Below are 22693 nucleotides of genomic sequence, written 5' to 3'. Positions count from 1 at the left end.
GAGACAGGGTCTGGTCTGAGGTGGGGGAGGGGGAAGAGTCCGAAGCTTGGGACCTGAAGACTTCCCCGGTCCTGCGGTAGCCGGAGGGGAAGGAATCCTGAATGAATGAGTGCAAGCTAAAGTCTTAGGCCGGTTCCCCTATCCTTGGAGTCCTGGAGAAGGAATGAGTTTTCCCAAACTTTATCTCCCTCCCCCCCCTTTTCCCTCCCTCTGCGCCCAGGTGAAAAGTTTGACACTGGGAGTGTTCCATCTCGCTCCTCACCCTAAAGGAGACTTGGGAAAGCAGTATCTGCCTAACACTTCCTAGGAGGTGCTTAATAAAGGCTTCATACTGTGTGAGCTCCCTTCTTGAGAGCAGGGTACTGCCTTATTTACCTTTCTTTGTATTCCCAGCGCTTAACACAATGCCTGATTCATAGTTGGTTCTTAATAAATACTTCTTAATAAAGACTAAGAGCCCAGGATACAGAGCCTTAGTTCTTCAGCACAAGTAACAGGAAAACATTTTGGATGTGGACCTTGGTCAATACTAACAGTATTCCTTATCCCTCCCTTTTTGAGTGTTATTGGATACTTAGCGTATGATAAATTGATGGGAAAACAGTAATGAGGATCTACACTAAAAAAAAGTGATCAAAAAGGTTCAAATAACGTTGTCTTTCCAAGTATCAAAGTATGTTGAATATGTAAATTCCCTTCAGTACTTCAGTGGATTTATGGTTTCCATCCATTCGGGTATTTTGTTCAACAGTAAAAATAACAACCCATTCACACCTTCTCATACCTCTCAGTTTTCCTCCAACTAGGCTTATAAATGTTCTACCCAAAGTTGCTAGGTCTTTCCTCTATGGCTTTTGACATATACTGCTAACTGTATGGACAAACCTTGATACTCCAGGCAACTTTTAAGTACTCTTGTTCAAAGTTAGAGAACCAAAGGGGGAGGGAATGTCCTCCATTTAAAGTTCAAAACAGGAAAGTAGAAGAAAGAATCCTCCTTCCATTTCCATCTGGATTGACAATTAGGTTTATATCCTTTAGAATTGTTATTGTATTCCTCTTGAATGCTTATGAAACAACTCCTTTTGGCATTGCAGGTAAACAATCTTGAAATAGACTGTGTTCATTTTAGATCATGAATGACCTCTAAAAGATCTAAACAAATGTGCATTTCAACCGTGGCCCAGAATGAATTGTTCTATTTTAGATTCAATCCATATCAAGAGTGATGTTTCTCTTTTAGGTTAAAGAATTCCACTAAAGAAATATCAGTTTAGGAGGGTGTCTACAGATTTAGTGTTAATAGTTTAGTTAAATCTTGGTGTCCTGAGATACTTTTTTTCATCTTTTTTTTTTTTCCTAGTTTGTATTCTTGCCAATTGCTAATAATGATAACTTCTTTAAAGTTAACAAAGTGACTTTCTGTTTTGGGAGTTTCCCCCTTCCTCTCAATTCTCTTTGGACAGGGTACCATTTTAAATCAGTCAGATACAACTCCTTTTAAACATTCTTTTCTCCTAAAAAACTTTTTTTTTTTTGCCAAATGTGTCTGTATATCCAATATGCAATATGTAGCTTTATGTATAGAAGTAAATTTAAAATAAATTAAACTTAATTAATAGATGATATCAAATCCGAGCTTTCTAGATTTGTTCAAAGACTAGGTTAAAATCAGACAGACACCAGGCACTTAAACTAACAAATGACTTCAGCTAGACAGGAGTTAGCCCCAGAGTCTAGAATAATATTGATATAAAGATAAGAAATCTTTGGCAATGGTGTATGAAATCTCTAGATTTGGAATTGCTCAAGAGTGAGGTCTGTAAGTAAGAATAGAAAAACACTGGAGAAACCTAATGGACAAAGAGCTAGGGAGCAGCAGTAGCATGTTGGAGGTGAAGGACTGCACCAGGGACTTCTGGAAACTCTAAATCCTGTCATCTCAGCAATATTGTATTACAGAATCATTGTGCTTACCCTAGAGTGCCTGCCCACATTGAATCTGTCTCAGGAGCTTTCTGTCAGTTCTAAATTGCCTCTATTTCTGTATGTGTAGGTGCTTAGTTAATAACTATTATAGAGTGCTGCCAGATTTGGGGTTCATTCATTCATTTAGTCTTTCATTCAGAAAACAGAATTGTAATGGAAGGAATGCTGACAGTGGAACAAGAAGAGCTGAGTTTGGATCCCATCTCTGACACTTAACTGCCTATGGGATTATTGAACAAGTTATTTATAGCTTCTTTGACCTGTGGTTTTTTCATCTGTAAAATGAAAACTATAATACCTGTAGTGGCTATCCCACAAGGATGTTGGAAAGTCCAAATGAGAGATTATCAAGTACTTTGCAAACCTTAAAGCACTGAAATAACTGGTGGCAAAATGAATAGAGTGCCAGGCCTGGCATCAGGAAGACCTGAGTTCAAATCCAGCCTTAGACATTTCTTAGCTGTATGATCCTGGGCAATTCACTTTACCTCTTTCTTCCTCAATTTCCTCAACTATAAACTGGTGATAATAACAGCACCTTACCTCCCAGGATTGTTGGAAGGATCAAGGGAGATAATATCCGTAAAGCACCTAGCATGTAAGTGTTAAGGATTGGTCCAATCAGAGTGCTATAAGAAATTTAAGAAGGGAGAAATTATTTTCACCTAGGGTGGAGATAAAGGTCAGGAAAAGCTTCAATTAAAAATGGCACTTGAGTGCATGACATTATAGAAAGAGAGATACATTTATGCAGGCAAGGATGGGGTAAGGCCATTCCAGGCATGGTGGGTGGTATGAGTAAAGATATACAGAGATGGGAAACTGTAGGAAAATGATAGGGGACGGAGAGTCAGACAATGGTTCTCCAGTTGAAAAGCATTACTTTTATTGTTTGCATTGAATGAATTGCTTACTTGTTTAATGTGAAACATGAATGACTTTTTGAGAATGTGATGCTCTTGAAGATTTAATGAATAATAAATTAATTGCAAGGGTCTGTATTAATATTTCTCATCATTTAAATAAAGCTGTATGACTTTCTTTGCTGGCAAATGGCAGAATCATTGAATGCAATTAATAAAACAGTTTTGTACTTAGAACTAATGATCAAGACATTGAATTTGTGACCTATTTAATGTTTTAAGTTGATTTTCAGTCCAAGTAAACCAGGTTTCTATGAGTCTAAGATAACTCCTCATACTCATACATACTTTTAACTATCAGTCTTACAATATCATTCCAGTGTCTAGTGTCTTTTCAGTGTAATTGAAAAGGACTACTTAGCAATTTTATAGAGAGTTGTAGGGTAAAAAAAAAAGCTTTTTGAAGTATATTTTCTATATACACACATAATAGAGGCGAACATCTATCAAATAATTTTTTGATATGTTTATTTTTGTATTATATACCATGTATGATGTATTTGGGATGCAAAATATGATGGATTTTGTGTTCTTCCTGAAAATGAAAGACATTTGGAATTTCCGTTTTTAAGAGCAACTTAATGAAACTTGCTGATGTGTCTGAAGAGTTTCACACATTTTTCTTTATACTTTTGATTTTTTTCCTTTTTGAATTGGTCTTTGTAATAAGGAATTCTATTTGTATTCAGCTTAAAGATTTATACAGTTTAATAAGCATTTATTGGGCACATCTCATTTTAGGAAGGACCCTAGGAAACCAGTATTTATCCAAAGGAGAGTGCTAAGGATGATCCCACAAGGGAGGAAATGACTTTGGGACAATAAGTTCACTTTCTTTAAATATCTAAAAGTTGTTTTAAAGCAAAATTTGACTTAAATTCCGCCTGATCCAAGAGGACAGATGAGTAGAAGTTACAGGGAGGCAGATTTTAGCCCTATTAAAAACACTTCCAGACACATAGAATTGTCAAAAAATGGAATGTACAGCATTGGGAAATAGAAAATTCCATCAGTAAAGGTCTTCAAACAGAAAGTCTAGAATGTCATCAAAGGGATTCCAGTTTCAGGTTGGGAATAATAAGTAGCTCTGTGCTACTTATTATCTGTGTGATCTTGGGCAAATCACTCAACCTCCTTTTCTGGGCCTCAGTTTCTTCATCTTTGAAATGAGGAAGTTGAGGTTGATGATCCCTGATGCTCCTTCTAGTTCTAAATCTATGATCCTGAAATAGACTTCTGTTTTGGGCTATTTATATTGATTTTCCTGTTCAAATACTGTTTTTGGGAGTAGGAATGGGGAGCCTGATTGGGCGTGTACTCTGATTTTTTTTTTTTTTTTCATTTTTGCATACCCAGGCCTGAGCTTGGTGCCTTGTTTGTAGCAGGTACATAATAAATATTTATTAAAATTATCAATTGTCTTAGTTACTAAGGACTCCTTAGGCTCAACCAATCAGTTAAAGACTTAAGGCTAGACAATAGCAGCCACTAGGCTTTAGCTGTGAGCTGTCTTTGTTCTCAGGCTGTTTGCTAGGTTTAGATATTGATCTATGATGTTTCTGATAATCTGTAATGGCCTTAGCATTGTTTGGACTACCTTGGTTTTATCCTTGGAAGAAACCTAGACTGCAGTAATCCTGACAATTTTCTTTGATTAAAAACATTTTTGGCACTTTTAAGCATTTTGAGATATTGTTTTAGGATCTTAGCAACATCTATTTTAAAGTAGTAATTAGATTAATGACGAGGAATATAAATAAGATTCTGAAAAGATAAGAACACAAGTTCTTGTGTGTTGCATATACAGATAAATTCCACCCCCATATATGTAGATAATGTGCATACACATACATATACAGAATGCTTTAAAGAAAAATGTAAAATTGGATTGTTTTGCTTTTTGTCTTTAAAACATGTCCAGTATTGAAAGAATGATGGATGATAAGAACCAGGAAGAACTTTTCCTCTAATTCACTTTCTTGATACACAAAGAGTTTTTAAGAACAGTGACTGTTCTAACTCACCTTCTTGCAAATGTTCTCTTCTTACCTTTCTCTAAGGAATGCCCCCTTAGCATTTAGATTTTCTGTACTTCTTTTGCTCCCTTCTCCTCTAGTTTATTGCTATGTCCATAATAAATACTTATTGCAAATTGCTGGCTATCTCCAGTAAGGCCATACATATCTTGAAATGAGGGTGAAATATTTCACTGAAATATTTGTAAGATTGTATATCTTCTTATGATTCATTTGTTGCCCATAATATCTAGCTGTACTGGGGGATATTTGTCTTTGAAATTCCTGAAACGTATTTTGTTCATACCAGGGGAAGCCTAAGCTAAAACTTAAAACTTGTGGAAGCCAGAATTTAATCTTAATTTTTATGTTTGGAAAATAAAACATGTACTTTTGTTTCTGGCCCAGGTTTTCTATAGTATAGATTCTGTTAGTGTATATGTAAATTGAAACATACTGATCATTTTACACATTTAGAAGGAAATTGGAGATGTCTGACTATAATTAATTGGAACTTTGTCATAAAAGTCTTTACACCAGGGGTTGGCAACCTTTTTGGCCGTGAGAGCCATAAACACCACATTTTTTAAAATGTAATTTCATGAGAGCCGTACAGTGCTCACAAAGTGCGCTCCTGTAACAGTGCCTGAAAAAAAATTGACTTTATGGCTCCTGCAGAAAGAGCCATACCTGGCCCTCGAAAGAGCCAGATATGGCTGGAGAGCCATACATTCCCAACCCCTGCTTTAGACGATGTTCCCAACCCCTGCTTTAGACGATTATCCCAATGCATAAATCTTTAATAAGGACTTTTCATATGATCATAAAGCTAGAAGTGAACTCAACATTTTCTATCCTAAACTTCTTATTTTAGAAAGGGAGGAAACTAAAAAATTCCCAGAGGAATTAAGTGCCTTGTCCAGGGTTACCATTAGTGACATGAGACTGGCTTAGGGCCCAAGTGTCCTGACTTCCAGTTTCATATTTTTTTATGTAAGGGTTAAATTAGGAGTTTTGACAAAATAAGAGAGCAGCTTTTAATAACTTAAGTTATAATGAAAATAGAGTTGTAAATTAATATTATCCCTTTAAGCCAGAGAGAAGAAAACTCTAGCAGCTTTTAACAATTAACAATTTAGTTTTATTAAAATAGAGATAGTAAAAGAGTATAGTAAATTGAATATAGTAAAGGAGGGAAATATAGGAAAGAGGTAGAGAAAGAAATTTTCCTGATGTCTATACTAGTTATCCTATAACTGCCTATAACTATTGTTAATAATAACCACCTCACAAAGTTCCAGCCCAATCCACCCAATCAAAACCAACCCAATCAGTGTTTAATCCAATCCCAATTAGGTCTGTCAACAAAGACCAGCCACCTCCCAAAAAGTTCAAGAAAGGGAAAAAAAAACTAACAGCCCAAACCAAAAGCCAAAAAGCCCTCTAAAGGATAAAGCCAAAAGCCCTCTCAGTAAGCTCAGGCTCTCTTTTTATTTCCAACTAAACACCAGCCACCAGCCCAACACACTCAGCAGCCAACTTCCCTGCAATTGCTATCACCTAACTGTCAGCAACTGACTTCTCTTTGACCAACTGAAGCTGGCCCCTTTTATATATTCATCTTCTTACCTCATTTCCTGTCTCTCTGGTTTCTACTTCCCTTCACTGTGGGCTAGTTAATCCCTACACATCTCTATGGTAAGAGGACCTCCAGGTCACTGTTAAATTAGAGAAAAGGAATAAAGAATTAATTTTTATATCTATCACACTAAGTTGTTGACAAGAGCTTTTCTTACCCTGGTCTTTGATTTTATTGGTATAAGGAAAATCCAGTAAGGAATCCTTGTCTGCCTGTGTAAATGGGTTCCTGCTCTGCAGCTATATATATAGTCTTAAAGAGTTGCTTGGGAGCATCGAAAGGTTTGTTGCCTTGCATGGGATCACATAGATTAAATGTGTTAGAAGAGGGACTTGAACTTGGGTCTTCCTGGATCCAAGGCCAGTCCACCATCCACTCATGCTGCCTCTCATACAGAATTTTTAAGAGGCAATTTTATAATATACTGTTTAAGATTTCACTCCCTCTTCATATTTTCTCTAGTTTCAAGGAACATTTTTTAAAACTAATGATAATTTACCTTCCCAACACTGAAGTTGTACTTCAATTTCTAAAGAACTAACCATTTTCATTCTTTGATGTGAAAAGAAAATATATAATAATGGTTTATGCCACTTCAACAGCAATTGATAAAAATACAGTTTCTTCCACCTTTGTTCCTATTTTAGCTATAAAATATTTAGCTGATAAAAAGATAAAATTTATGAGTAAGTACATAGTAAACACTAGCAAATCCCAAAGCAAAACACTAAGGTTTCACCTAACAAAAAAAAACATTGTAACATTAGAAATATAAAATTGATTAACAGTTAACAAAGTTTCAGTTTCAGTACTTATTGAACATTACATGCTATCATGGCATAGTACCAAGAGCACTAGATGTGGAGATCTGGCGATGCTATCTTGTCAGGTGGAATGACTGCTTGTCACTGGACTTCTCTGGCTCTGGTTGTATGCAAAAGGGGATAATGATACTTTGGGTACTTTCTCAGAGATGTGCAAATAAAGACTGCATTACCACTTGGTGCACTTGTATAGAGAATTCTTTGTCAGGCATTAGGATACCAGATGGCTTGTAAGGTCTCTGACTTTGAGATTCTGAGACATTTGTACTGCCTACCTCACAGGATTGATGTGAGGAAAATAAGTTGTAAACTTTAAAACATTATAGGAATATGAGTTATAACACTTTCAAAAGTGTTTAAAATATCACTGGATACTCCTGGCTGTGTTGTAGTACCAGGCCACACTCTAATAACAATGCTCCAGGAAAAAGAGAAGAAGGGTCCTAGGCACCCTGAGCAATGGGGAGGAAAGTGAGATCATCCTGAGTGTCTTCAGCAGTGCTGGGGGAAATGGGGATCCTGGCCCCAGCACTGATGAAATTTCTAGTGGTTTGGAGACTTAGGGCCATTTAAAGAACATACTTATTGTTTAATAAGTAAGGTCAAGACTGAATTTTTTTTAAACCTTACTTTCTGTCTTAGAATCAATATGATATATTGGTTCCAAGGTAAAAGAGCAGTAAGGGGTAGGCAATTGGGATCAAATGACTTACTTAGGGTCACCCAACTGGGAAGTTTCTTAAGGTCAGATTTGAACCCAGGACCTCCCATCTTTAGGCCTGGCTCTCTACACTGACCATCTAACTGCCCCAGACTGAAATTTTTTAAGAGGCCATAAAGCAAATGAACCAGTTTAGGTTAGTTTTGTGTTTCCTTTCCCCTCCCCCACCCCACATGCTCTTTGCTTTCTTCATATGCAGAATCCAACATATATTTATTTTGGATATATTTTGTATATACTCATATGTGTTACATCCCTCAAAAGAAAGTAAGCTCCTTAAAGGCAGGGATTTTCATGTTTGTGTTTATATCCCCAACACCTAGGTACAGAAGCACTTGATAAATATTTGATTAATTTTGGATATCAGTCCAACTTTTCTATTTCTCAAATATCCATCCAATTTTCTTTTCAGAAAACATGCTTTGAATTGCCATCGAATGAAACCTGCTCTCTTCAGTGTACTCTGTGAGATCAAGGAAAAAACAGGTAAGTTATTCTTTGGGGAGGGAAAGTGTCTAGTATGCATGCTCTTACTGGCCTAGAAAAAACATTATTTTTACTTGATCGTTAGCTTCTAGCCAAATCTAAAACTTATTTCTCAGCTTACTATATCTTTGGTGGTAAATTATTATTTTTTTTTTATTATTTTTTTTTTAAACCCTTACCTTCCATCTTGGAGTCAATACTCTGTATTGGCTCCAAGGCAGAAGAGTGGTAAGGGTAGGCAATGGGGGTCAAGTGACTTGCCCAGGGTCACACAGCTGGGAAATGTCTGAGGCCAGATTTGAACCTAGGACCTCCCATCTCTAGGCCTGGCTCTCAATCCACTGAGCTACCCAGCTGCCCCCGTAAATTATTTTTTTATGGATTATCTATAATAAGTTTGGCATTTGTATACTCTTCATAAATTGGTGGTAGTACAAATTTGTTTTGCAGGAAAATAGAGAAAGAAGTATTCTTCTGGTTATATTCCAAAAACCAGGTTCGCACTAATGATAGTAGCAGGAATTATTGGGCAGTCAGTTAATAAGCATTTTGAAGCACTTCCTATGTGCCAGGTTACTTTGCTAAATGCTGAGAATACAAGAAAAGAGAGTGTGCCCTTTCTCAGGGGAAACAACATATAAAGAACTAGGTACATGCAAGATAGATTCAAAGTAAATGGAACATAATCAAAGAGGAGAAGGCAGGAGTAACTGGAGGGACCTGGAAAGCCTCCTACCAGAGATGGAACTTGAACTGGATTTGCAGGAAGCTAAGGAAATCAGAGATAGAGGGGCTGGTAGCAGAGGCATGGTGTTAATGACAAGATTGCAGTGACATTTTAGTGTTTTATGAAGGAGAATTATTATGGAACTAGAAATGAGAAACAGCTATGGTAAATGGAAATAGCACTGAATGTAAATACTCGACTACATCATTTACTGTGTAACCTTGAACCACTGCCTGTCTGGTTTTTAGTTTCCTTATTTGTAAAATAGGAATAATGATGCTTACACAATCTATTGAAGAAGATTGTTGTGAGCATAAAGCTGGCAAATGAATGGGAAGCACTGTTTAAGCCCTATGTAAAAAAAAACAACTACTATGTTTATAATTAGATTATATATTGCTGAAACAAACACTGATTTTAATTAGAAAACCTAGGCAAGAAAATATAAGAACAAATCAAGGTACAATGAAAATTGACAGTAAAGATTGTTACTGATTTCTTAGAGAGAACTGGCCTTAACTGGGATAAATTAGCTTGAAAGCAGGAAAGAAGGATATAGTTTATGATTGGATTTTGTACCTTGAATAAAATTGCTTTGCTTTTGGAAGGTGATTGTAATAGCAGGAATAAATTACATATTCATTCTCTCATTAAAAAGAATACAACTTTGAGCTTGCATTTGAGTTCCATGTGGTAATTGATGAATAGTGTATTGTTATAGTTTTTCATTAAAAAATAAATTGCTGCTTTTTAATTTGTTCCAAAATCAAGACCTTTATGATCCTCAGGCTGTCATCTGTGAGTTGAAAATTATCTTACTCTATTATTACTCAGTAGTAAGTAAATTATCTTATTATATGTTTTTATATGGTTACATATCAGTATATTGGTCATTTAAGATGACAAAATGAATTGGGAAAACATAACATTCACCTTTCTTTATTTTCAAAGCATATATACACATACAGATTTATTTGTGTGTGTGTGTGTGTGTGTGTGTGTGTGTGTGCGTGCGTGCGTTTGATTATCTTTGACATGCTTTTAACCAGCCAACATACTTGATTTTTAAAACCTTTGCAGCTTAGTTACACCAAATTTCTTTTGGTCTTATAGATTTGTGAATGTCTGATGACCTGTCTATTCCTTATTTAAATTATGGGGAGCAGATGTTATAGCTTCCAGCAAACAAAAGCCTGGACATATTGTAGCAGAAGGGTTAGACTCTTTGTGACCTAGTCACACAAGCTTCTTTTTCTAGCAGTGAATTGGTTTAAGAAATGTTTGTCCCCCAAATCCCTCCTTCATACTTCTTTTGTTATCCCTTCAGCTTTCTGCATAATAAATTGGCTAAGCAGTGTTCCTGCTATTGAATGGTTAGTTTGGAAAAAGGGTATGAAATTTCTATTGCCTGGGAATCTGAAAAAGGGAAGAAGAGAGTATAATTAAAGTTGTGTACGAATACATGTGATTTTATTTATGTGTGTGTATACACACACACACACATATAATGATCCTAAAGCAATTGTCAAGATATTTTCTCTTTCCCATCATTTGATTACTTTTTAACCATTATGAAATAAAATAATGCAATTAGCATGCAGTTTCTTTTTCTTCAGACTCTAACTTTTGGACATAGTCCTGTCTCTATGAGATTATGTGAATATTTTTTTAAAGGATCTATCAGTTTAGTTCATTAATTGCTCTAACTGGATCCTCATTTCTCTTAGTTTCTAGATTATTGGCTCCTAGAGGGCAGTGACTGTCATGTGTCATTTTAACTTGCTTTGTCTAGCTCCCAAGTGCTGTGCATGAACTTATGACTACTTAAATGCTTTTGATGGTAATTCTGCAAGGCATTAATTGTAGAGTTAACAATGTTGTTAAACTTAAGAGATTCACTAGCAGGAAGATAATTTGTAAATTGTACAATACCAAGTGGAGATGATTGTGACACCAGGCAATGATCCTTGCCCTTGCATAGCTTGTTATGTGAAGAAAGCACTTTTAATAATTGTCACATGTATAAAGACTTTTTGTAAAATGCACATAACTAGAAATTTTTATGAATTCTAAAAGATGGATTTTAATTTCTCACTTTGTCATTCATTTGTTGGAGTAACTCAGACTAGGAATAATTTAATTCAAGACATTTTTGTTATAATCTTGCACAAATAATCAAATATTGCAGCATTTTTTAAGACTCTATGTGTGTGAATTGTCTAAGGATCAGAGACAAGTTGTTCTAAGGTCTGTTCCGAACCCATCCCCTCTTCCCCTTCCACTCTTAAACTTTAGATGTACCTATGGTATGGTAGCAGCCCCCTTTTTTTTTTTTTTTTTTTTCCTGATATTCATCTGTCTCCAGGCTGAACTTTTTCTTCCTTTCTGGCTGATGCACCACTCAGTAAGTACTTATTACATGCTGAATCCTTTTGTAGTAAAGAAGAAATAAAGGTCATCATATGTGCCTATAGGGATTTGTCATTCTGACAAGACCAAATATATTTGCATCAAAATACTAAAGAGTCATTCAGCAAGCATTTATCATGCACCTTCGTGCCATGCTATGTGCCAGGCACTGGAATAGAAAGACAAAAATTGAATAGCCTTTGCCTTCATGAAGCTTACTTTAAATTGAGAAGAAATAACATGCCCCCATCCAAGTAAATGAAAATATCTTTAAAATAAATACAAAGTAATCAAAAGGGGAGAGGACCTAGTTTGGGTTTCAGGAAAGGTCCTTGAGCTAAGTTTTTTTTTTTTTTTTTTAAACCCTTGTACTTTGGTGTATTGTCTCATAGGTGGAAGATTGGTAAGGGTGGGCAATGGGGGTCAAGTGACTTGCCCAGGGTCACACAGCTGGGAAGTGGCTGAGGCCGGGTTTGAACCTAGGATCTCCTGTCTCTAGGCCTGACTCTCACTCCACTGAGCTACCCAGCTGCCCCCTCTTGAGCTAAGTTTTGAAGGAAGCTAGGAATCAAGGGGCAAAGATGAAGAGGGAATACATTTCAGTTATGGAGAAAAAGCTGTACAAAGATACTAAAAGGCAACTAGAATGTTATGTCCTATGAACAAGAAATAGGCCAGTTTAGCTGGAATGCAGAATACATGAAGGAGAATAATGTATAACAAGTCTGGACAGGTAGAATGGAGCATATGAACTTATTCCAAGAAGTCTTTACTGACTCATGCTCATATTCTTATACTTTATATTGCTTCAAGCTTAGTTATCTTGCTTGAAATACATTTCAACTACTTGCTTTTGTCTTCTAGTATAGTGCTGGACTTGCTGTATATTTAATCAATTAGAAGTCATTTTAAGGACTATCCAGCAAGACTTTACTTTGCCAGGATCATACTTGTGCCAAACTAATCCTTAATTGTGCTGTAGTAGCAAAACAAAACAAAACAAAAAAAACGTTTCAAAGGAATTACTATAAATAATTTATAACATTTCGTGCTGATCACAATCCACTATTCATTTATGAGTGGTATAGCAGCTTAAGTAGGTTGATCTAGATTTGACTCTTATTTTATTACAGAACTTTAGTGGTATAAAATCATTGACCCTCCCCCTCCTCATCAACTATCATGTTATTGTGAATTCAAAAATGTGTTCTCTAGTGCAGTAGCACTGAACAAACTAAACCATCTAGTTTATTTGTATTTTGAAATATAGGACTTTTCCAAACTTTTCTCAATCCTTATCCTTCATGACCTCTCCTTAGCCTTTGATCTTCCTCTTCTGCCTCTAGGTTTTTATGAATTAGGAATTCATTAGAGAATTAGGAATTAAAATTTTTTTAAAGGAAGATCCCTGATAGCCAAATGGAAGATGTGCTGGTGGGAGGAAACACTTGAGATAACAGAGATAACTAGAAGCCTGAGATAATAAAGACCTACACCAGGATGTTAGCAGTATCAGAATACAGAAGGATATATATATATATATATAAAAGATATTTCAAAGGTAGAATGATCACTTGGCAACAGACTGGATTGGAAGAATGAGAGTGATTTTGATTGACCTTTTCAACTCTAATCTTAGGAGAATACTTAATTAAATCAAGTTTTAGTTTTAACTAATTTTAGTTTCCTTTAAAAGATGCATTCTTAGATAGCAACTAAAGTTTATTTTCTATGACCTTTACACCCCTTCATGCCAATTTTATTATCAGTTTAAAACATTTAAACGGTAGTGATTATTGCCTTTTAAACAGTTCAAAAGAAAATATGTGTAACAAATGTAAATAAAATGTAAATTATTAAAGTGCAATTGTCTTATTTTATGCTATTCTTGTTCATGTCCTTAAATTTTTTTCTAAAGGATTCTTCCAGTTATACATTACTAGCACATTTCCTTTTCCAGATATCACTGATGATATCTTTATGCCATTTGTTGGGTGCAAGTTGTAAAAGATGAGCAGAAAGCTGCTCGGTATATTTTATACAGGACTTTAAAAGTATTGTATAAAAGTTGTCTCAGATCCTAACAATAGTCCCTTGAAGGAAGCATGAAGGTAAAGTTTTCCCTGTTCTACGGATTAAAAAAAAAAAACCACTTATATTCACTCAATAAATCTTTTTTTTAACTTAAAATTTTTTTCATATTACATATAGAAAGAATTTTTGACAATTGTTTTTCTACATTTTGTGATTCAAATTATTCCTCCTCCCCTTCCCCAAGTGGTGAATAGTCTGATATAGGTTATAGCAGTACTCTCATGCAATATGTATATCTCATACCATGACAGAAGACACATATCACACATATAATAATAAACTCATGAAGGAAATAAAGTGAAAGATGACATCTTCTTATCTGTAGTCAAATTCCAACAGTTCCTTCCTTAGCTATGGATAGTATTTTTTATCATGAGTCCCTTAGGATGATCTTGGAATCTTGTTTTACTGATAATAATTTAGTCCTTCACAGTTGATTATCATATAATGTTGCTGTTACCATATACTCTGTTCTCCTGGTTCTGCTTACTTCACTTTGCATCATTTCACATAAGTTTTTCCAGGTTTTTCTGAATTTATCTTGTTTGTAATTTCTTATGGTACATTAGTATTCCATTACAACTATATACCACAATTTGTTCGGCTATTTTCCAATTGATGGATACTGCCGCAGTTTCCAATTCTTTGCCACTACCAAAAGAGCTGCTAAATTTTTGTACAAGTAGGTCCTTTTCTCCTATCTCTGATTTCATTGGGAAACAGACCCAGTAGTGGCATTAGATATTTATTAAATGCTTACTAGTGCTATGCCCTTGGGATAGATATAAAAAGAGGCAAAAGACTATTACTGCCCTCAAAGATATAACAGCCTAATGGGGGGAGACAATATGCAAACAAATATATACATTTTTAAAGCAAGCTATATACAAAATAAATAGGAAATAATTATCAGAGAGAAAGCACTGAAATTAAGAGGGTTTTAGAAAAGGTGAAAAAAAGGTGATTTTAGTTGGGAATTAAAGCCGGGGAAGTCAATAATTAGAATGGAAGAGGGGGGAACATTCCAGACATGAAATACAGCCAGAGAGAATGCCCAGAGCCAAAAGATGAAGTGTCTTGTTCTTTGGATCTTCTGGAGTCTAGTGTCACAGGATGGAAGTATATATGTTGGGGGGGGAGTAAGGTATAAGAAGACTGGAAAGATAGGAGGGAACTAGTTTATAAAGGTCTCTGAATGCAATACAGAACATTTTGTATTTTCTCCTGGAAGCAATAGGAAGTCATTGGAGTTTACCAAGGTGGTGGTGGTGGTGGTGGGGGGTGATGTGGTCTGACTTATACTTTAGGAAAATCATTTTACTGGCTTGATAGAGAGTGGTGGCAGCATTAGAGGAGAGAGGGGAACCCATTCAAGAGATGTTGCAAAGGTGAAATCACAGGCTTGGCAACAGCTTGAATATGGTAAATATCGAGGAATTCTGGATGACTCAAAGGTTATAAGTCTGAAGCACTGAGAGGATGGGTTTTCCCTATAGAATAGGGAAGGTGGGAGATGGGGAGGGTTTAGAAGAGAGATTATAAATTCTGTTTTGGAGATGTTGAATTTAAGGTGTCTGTTGGCCTTCTAGTTCAAGATGTCTGAAAGGCATTCGGAAGCATAGGAAGACTGGAGGTCTGCAGAAAGATTGGGGACAGAAAAGGTAATTTTAGAATCATCAGCACAAAGATAATAAATTCATTGGAGCTGTTGATATCACCAAGTGAAATAGTGAGAATTGAAGAGAGCCCAGGACAAAACACTAGGGGGACACCTGTAGTTAGTTACAGGGTGTAATCTAGGAGAGGAGATGGAGAAGGAACCATCAGATAAATAGGAGGAGAACCAGGAGATAGTGATGTCCTAGAAGGCTAAAGAGAAGAGATTATCAAACAGAAGAGAATGATCAAGTGTCAGAGTCTGCAAAAAGGTCGAGGAGAATGAGGATTGAGGAAAGGCCATTGGATTTGGCAACTAAAAAATTGCTAACTTTGGAGAGAACAGTTTCAGTGGAATGATATGGTTGGAAGCTGATCACTAGTCCATGGTCAAACAGCTAATCGATACCAGAGGGGAGCAGAATTTGAACCTAGTGGTTCTTGAATCCAAATCCTTCTCTCTCTCTCTCTCTCTCTCTCTCTCTCTCTCTCTCTCTCTCTCTCTCTCCCCCCTATTCTATTCTTTCAGATCAAGTTTAAAAAACTATCTTCTGTAGAATACTGGCCTAAGAGGAATGAGAATCTCTCAGGAATAAAATTCTGAAGCCACAAACAGAAATTGTTAACATATAGAAGAAAAGGAGGACCAATGTGGATGCCTAGGAAGTCAGTCACCAACTTAGATGTTTAAAAGGCTTGTATAAAAGAGAAAAGCTGTTGGCTATGGAGGAAGTGGGGCAGGAGGGGAGGGAAAGAACATGAATCATGTAACCATGGAAAACTATTCTAAATCAGTTAAATACAATTTTTCAAAAAGAAAAAGAGAGAGAAGCAAGGAAAAGATAGGTACCTGAGACAGAATGCAAAAGCATGCTTTTGAACAATCTGATAAGAGTGTCAGGAGCACTACAGTTCAGGGTGAGCTGAGACTGGGAATGAATATCAACAACAGTGTTGAGATAAATAAGAGAATGGAAAAGGAGAAGGACTTATGAATGAAACAATGATAAAAATCACTCCCTGTTCACAGAGCTCCTCATTTTTTCATCATCATTTCTGGATGTCTGTTCCTTGCCTTTTGTTAAGGGTAAAATTATGGTTGGACTAAATTATTTAAGAGTAGGGTTGCCAGGAATTGATCACTCAATTCCAAATGAAAGACTCAAATCAGAATGACTTTTATGGTAGTTTATTTACAAGGAGGAAGAATGAAAGTAAGGAAAATTAGAGAGGGAGAGAGGTAATTACTCCAGTCTGGTCTGAACCAGGCAGGGCTTCAAGAGGCCCAATAAAGGTGGGCACAGAGGTCACAGAGGTTAGGTTTTAAAAAGACTTCTAGCCATGAGGCCTCCTCCAAGACGAGGGACCTCTCCAGAGGCTATTGCCTTCAGAAAAGCCAAGGAAAGGGAGTCAACCTTTTCACTCACCTATGTATGTGGCAGTCCAAAGAGAAGCAGTCCAAGGTCTCAAGCCTGAGTTCCTCCAAGACCAAGTTCAAAGAGCAAAAATCCTTCTCACAGGAAGTTACCATCATATTTAAAAGACAGTTCTTTGTGTCACATCCTTTGTCCACCTTCCAGTTTTATGTGGACAAATGGCCGCTTTAATCTTGCTTCGGACTGCCCATGGGGCAGTCAGTTGTTTTTGATTTGTCACTGGCTAGCACATGTGGATCACAGACACCCACCACCACCATGCCACTTTATCCTTAAGTGGAGTGGAGTGTGTACATTCCTGGTGGCTAAAGCCTAAAGAATAAATAGGGGAGAGATAATTCCATCTTCACACTTTTCAGTATTTAAATACTTTCTTGTAACTGAGAAAAACTGATATAGTTACTGAATTTGAGAATCTATGCATTAGTCTTCCTCTACTGGTTCCTACCTCTCTATCAAAAGAAGTATTTCTCATTATCTGTTCTTCAAGACCAAACTGGTGGTTATAATTACTCAGCTCTCACTTTCTTTTTAATGTTCTTTTCATTTACATTATTGTAGTCATTGTATTTATTCTGATTTTGCTTTTTCATCTCTTACAAGAGTATTAAAGGGATAGTTTATATACATGTAAAAAGGAAACATCCATCATTTAAAACAACATAGTTTTGTTAGGAACAAGTCTGCCAGATTAATCTCATTTCCCCTTTTTTTTTTTGAGAATGTTAATAAAGACTGATAGAGTACTAGACTGGTAGAACAGAGGAATGCCATAGAGATAATCTGAATTTCAGCAAAGCATTTAATATGGTCTCATATTGTTTATATAGACAAAATGGAGGGATGTAAACTGGATTAGGTAGAAATAATTAGGTGGATTTGGAGCTGTTTAAGTGATTAGAACTAGAGTCATCGCTAACAGATGGATGTCAGCTTGCAGGGATATCTATAGTAGAGAAAACAATCTATCCTTGGCCCTTAGCCATTCAGCCTTTTTATTAATTACTTATGCAGAGACATGAGAGGATAGCATGACATAGTGGAAAGAAACCTGGCCTTGAAGTCAGCAAGACCTGGGCTCAAATCCTTCCTCTGATATATACTGGCTATGTGACCATTGGCAGGGCATTTAACCTGTCTGTGCCCCAAGAAGTTCTTTAAGATCAAGGTAAGTTGTACAGCAGACAGCTAGGTGGCATAGTGGGTAGAGCACTAGACCTAGAGTTAGGAAGATTCATCTTCCTGAGTGCAAATCCTTAGACACTTACTATCTATGTGACTCTGGGAAAGTCACTTAACCTTATTTGCCTTAATTCTTCATCTGTAAAATGAGATAGAAAAGGAAATGGCAAACCATTCCAGTATCTTTGCCTAGAAAATCCCAAATGGTGTCATGAAGAGTCAGATACAACTGAAAAGTGATTGAATAACAGGTTGTAGAGAAAATCTCTGATTTGCATTGGTAGAGAAACTTAGTTCCTATGAGTCAAAATTTCCATGATGATGAAATCACAAGTTTAGTAAACAAACAAAAAAAAAATGAAGACACAGATGTGGGAAAATGGGGACACTAATACACTGTTAGAAGAACTATGAACTGATCTATCCATCTTGGAGAACAATATGGAATTACATCCAAAGAGTTCTAAAACTGTGTATACCCTTAGAGACACTCTGATACCATTGTTAAGTCTGTTTCCCAAGGTGACCAGAGAAAAAGGAAAATAATATATTCTAAAATGTTTATAGCAACTCTTTTTGTGGTGGCAAAAAACCTGGAAACTGAGGGGATGTTCATCAATTGGGGAATGGCTGAACAGGTTGTGGTATATGATTGCAATGGAATAATATTGTGCTATAAAAAATGATGAGCAGGTTAATTTTTTTAAATGGTAAAACCTACATATAATTGTAAAAAATGAAATGAATAGAATCAAGAGAACAATTATATATAGCTACAGAATTGAAGAAATCAAATTATTGTTTGAAGAATAACTTGTGAATGTCCACTTCCAGAGAAATAACTGATAGAAACTACCCCACCCCCAACAAAACAAAGCAAAACAAACAAACAAACAAAAAAAAACAAAGGCACATTTATCAGATTTGCAGAAGACACAAAACTGGGTGGTTCTGTATGATGGTGCATGCAGAGGTAAACAATCATTTATTGAAATAGCTCTTGGGGAATTTTAGTGTTCTAGAAATGAGAGATACAGGAATCCTATGATAAGCCAAAATAAGCTCATATGTTTTAACAGAAAACAACTTTCAGAAGGAGGGATGTGATTACTAAATTCAAGTATTTAAGAACCAGAAGAACATTGTACACAGAAAGTAAAACATTGTGGAACAATCCAATGTAATAGACCTTGCTATTAGTAGCAATGCAAAAAGCCAGAACACTCCTAAAGGACATCTGTAAAAGAATGTGATCCACATTGAGAGAAAGAACTATGGGAGTAGAAATGCGAAAGCAAGACATATGCCATCACTTATCACATGTATACATGAATATGTGTTTTGGGGTTTGGGCCTTTAAAAAATATTGCTCTATAGCAGAAATGAATAAGATATAAATAGGTATCAAGTGACAACATTTGTACAACGCAGTGGAATTGCTTGTCAGCTATGGGGGAGGGAAGAGGAGAGGGAAAGAAAATGAATCATGTAAACATGAAAAATATTTTAAAATTAATTAATTAAAAATAAATTTAAATTCAAGCATTTTTATTTTAAAGCCAATCATATAAAGGAAGGATTAAAGCTGTTCTTGCCTCTACAAGACAAAGAATAGAAGGTTTGGGTGGAATCTGTAGGCTTAGTATAAAAATTGAGAGGCAAGAGATTGAAAGGTAGAGAATAAGGAATGAAAGGGCAAGTCTTAGCTGTAGAGCTAAAAGTGACCTCAGAAGCTATCAAATCCAGTTCTTTTATTTTACAGATGAGGAAATGGAGACCCTGCCAAGGTTAAGTGACCTTACAATCAATCACACAGGTAGTAAGCATCAGGCAAAATTTGAATCCAGGTCTGCTGACTCTTTGCAGAGTACCAAACTGTGAAGAAAATTAATTATTTGCAGAGCAGAAGTCAGGAAAATGCTGTAATTTTTACAGTAGGCTACATAAGTCTGGGCATCATTGGTATAGTGGTAGAAAATAAGAGTTTGGCTGTAAGGTTTTGATTTTTCTGACAGGAAACTTATTTCCTCATTTTAGTCAAAATTGGAATATTCCTAAGCTAATCTGCAAATTTAGCTGTTTGTGCATTTTACAAATTCTTATTTTAAAACATGGGACAGTGGATAGAGAGAGTAGAGCACTAAGCTTAGGTTCAGGAAGACTCATCTTCCTGAATCTAAAACCTACTTGAGACACTTAAAGCTGTGTGACCCTGAGAAAGTCACTTAACCCTATTTGCCTCAGATTCCTCATTTGTAAAATGAGCTGAAGAAGGAAATAGTAAACCATTCCAGTGTCTTTGCCAAGAAAACACAAAATGGGGTCATGAAGAGTTGAGCTTGACTGAAATAACTCAATAACAATAGTTTTAAAAAGTAAGGATAGTATTTCCTGATGCTTTGACATGACAATTTCTATAAAATTTGAGATCTTTTCTTTGGCACTGTTGCCATGTGCAAAAATATCTGGAGAGGAAAACAAGGCTAAACAAAATGACATATCATTTTTATTTTGGCATCAGCAATCTCATACAGTTCATTACAGAATTGCAGATTGTTAATTAATGATATGCAAATATATTATAATGAAGTTAATTTGCATATTGAGTGAGGTTTCAGCACCTTGGGTGGTTATGTATTTTAATTACCGATTAATTAGAAATGATGGGAATTTCATTTGGCTTAGTATAATTATTCTACATTTTGATGAACATTTAGTGGGTGTTGTGCTGGAGAATGCACAATACCATGTGTGATGGCAGTGATTTTACATACTGATGAGTGTTTAAAAAAAAAAAGTATGAATTGAGGAATAAGAAATTTTAACAGACTTAAATTCTGTTTTAAGAAACTTAATTTGTCAGTTCCCAGCTCTAAGAGCTTATATTCCAAAAATCCTATTGTAAATTGGAGTTTATAAGTCAAAATTTACTTTCCCACAGAGACAGCATTAAATGGTGGCGAGGTTTTGAGGCTACCCCAAAAAGGTCTGCCAAGAATGTGAGCTTCTCTGCTGAACCAGACCTTGGTGGGAAGGCTCGTTTCTATTAACTAGGATAGAGTTTCGAGGAAAGGTGATAGTTTTGTAGCAGTTCATTTCCATAGTGTTCTCTGGATCAGTAACAAAGTAGTGTTAAAGTGCTGATATGGGAATTTCAGTGACTCCCTCAGCTAAAGCAGGAATAAGTTTGGAAGATGTCATTGGAGACAGGAAAGGGAGCATAGTAAGTGTGGCTCTTTTATGCATTGATTTTGCTAAAAACTTCCTAACTTGGGGACTGTCTTTTATTAAGATCTGCTAATTCCCTTTCACAGAATCACAGGCTTTTAGAATTGGAAGGGACCTCTGAGGACATCCAGTTCAGCCTTTTGCTTCAGGTTCCAGCTAACATTACTTCATTGAGAAATCATGTTTTCCTCTTTATAGACTGAAGTGGGAGGAGAGAATTCAGAACTGAAAATTAAATTAAATTGTTAAAAAAAATGCCTGATGGTCAGCCAGCTTTGGTTTCAAAATCTTTTGTGAGAGTTTTCTCCCAAATCAGTCTGACCCACCTTTGGACAACTCCCTTAGGAAGTTTTTTCTTATATCAAACCTAAATCTGCCTCTACAGTTTACTCCTATATTTGCTCTCTTGGTTCAAGTAAAACAAGTTTAATAACTCTTCCATATTATAGCCCTTCAGATAACTGAACACAGATCCCCAGGTCTTTCCATAAACTTATGTGATATGAATCCAAGACCCTCCACCATTCTGACTGCCCTCCTTTGAACATATTTCAGTTTTTTAGTGACTTAGGGACTTGAACATAATACTCTAGATGTAGTATGATCAGGGCTTAATACTGTGGGACTGTCAATTTCCTAATCAAGGGCCTGGCCTTCTTAACACATACTGCCAAAGATTGCATTACCCTTCTTTGGCTGCTGTTTCACTCTGTTTGAATCATACTGTTGACTCATTTTGGACTTACAGTCTGCTAAAACCTTCAGATCTTTTTCATATTAACTACTAATGTATAGATTCTATATGTCATCTTATTTGTCTGACCTCTTTTAGTGTACTTTACTGGACCATCACTCATGTAATGCCTTCAAACTATGGGTTATCCTCCCCCATGGCAGTTCCTCATCAACTCCCTGTACAAATGGAACCGAAACATATCTATATATTCAACCTTAGTCTTCATCCCATTCTTTTGTCCTATGACTCCAACTACCAATTGGATATTTTGAGCTGGTTTTTCATCTCAAACTCCACATGTCCAAAATAGAACTCATTATCTTGTTCTTTCTTTTAAAAAAAAAATTGCCCTCTTGCCTAAAATTGACACTAAATATCTTTTCCGAGGCAGAAGAGTGGTAAAGGCTAGATAACTGGGATTAAGTGACTTGCCTAGAGTCACACAAATTAGGCTAAATTTGAACCCAGGTCCTCCCAACTCCAGGCCTGGTGCTCTTCTATTCTGCTACCTGCTGCCTCTCTTTCCCATATACCATCCCTTCCCTTCTGAACTTTCCTGTTTCTGCCTAGGGAACCACCCTGCTTCTAGGCAACCAAGTTGACAATCTGGAAACCAGTTCATCTTCTC

General features: G+C 36.2%; 1 protein-coding gene across 1 annotated transcript in view; it reads left to right on the top strand.

Annotated features, from left to right (window-relative positions):
* The first annotated feature begins 7613 nt into the window (after positions 1-7613).
* PBX4 (PBX homeobox 4) overlaps positions 7614-22693 on the top strand; it is a 63991-nt gene continuing 48911 nt past the window's right edge. The window contains exons 1-2 of the mRNA XM_044684893.1: positions 7614-7654; positions 8524-8597. Coding sequence (XP_044540828.1) covers positions 7614-7654; positions 8524-8597 — 115 coding nt within the window. The remainder of the gene's footprint in view (positions 7655-8523; positions 8598-22693) is intronic.

This window comes from Gracilinanus agilis, chromosome 1 (assembly GCF_016433145.1).
Source record: "Gracilinanus agilis isolate LMUSP501 chromosome 1, AgileGrace, whole genome shotgun sequence".
Classification (NCBI taxonomy): Eukaryota; Metazoa; Chordata; class Mammalia; order Didelphimorphia; family Didelphidae; genus Gracilinanus; species Gracilinanus agilis.
The sequence above is the reverse complement of the archived record's forward strand: the minus strand, read 5'-3'. Positions and strand labels throughout refer to the sequence as shown.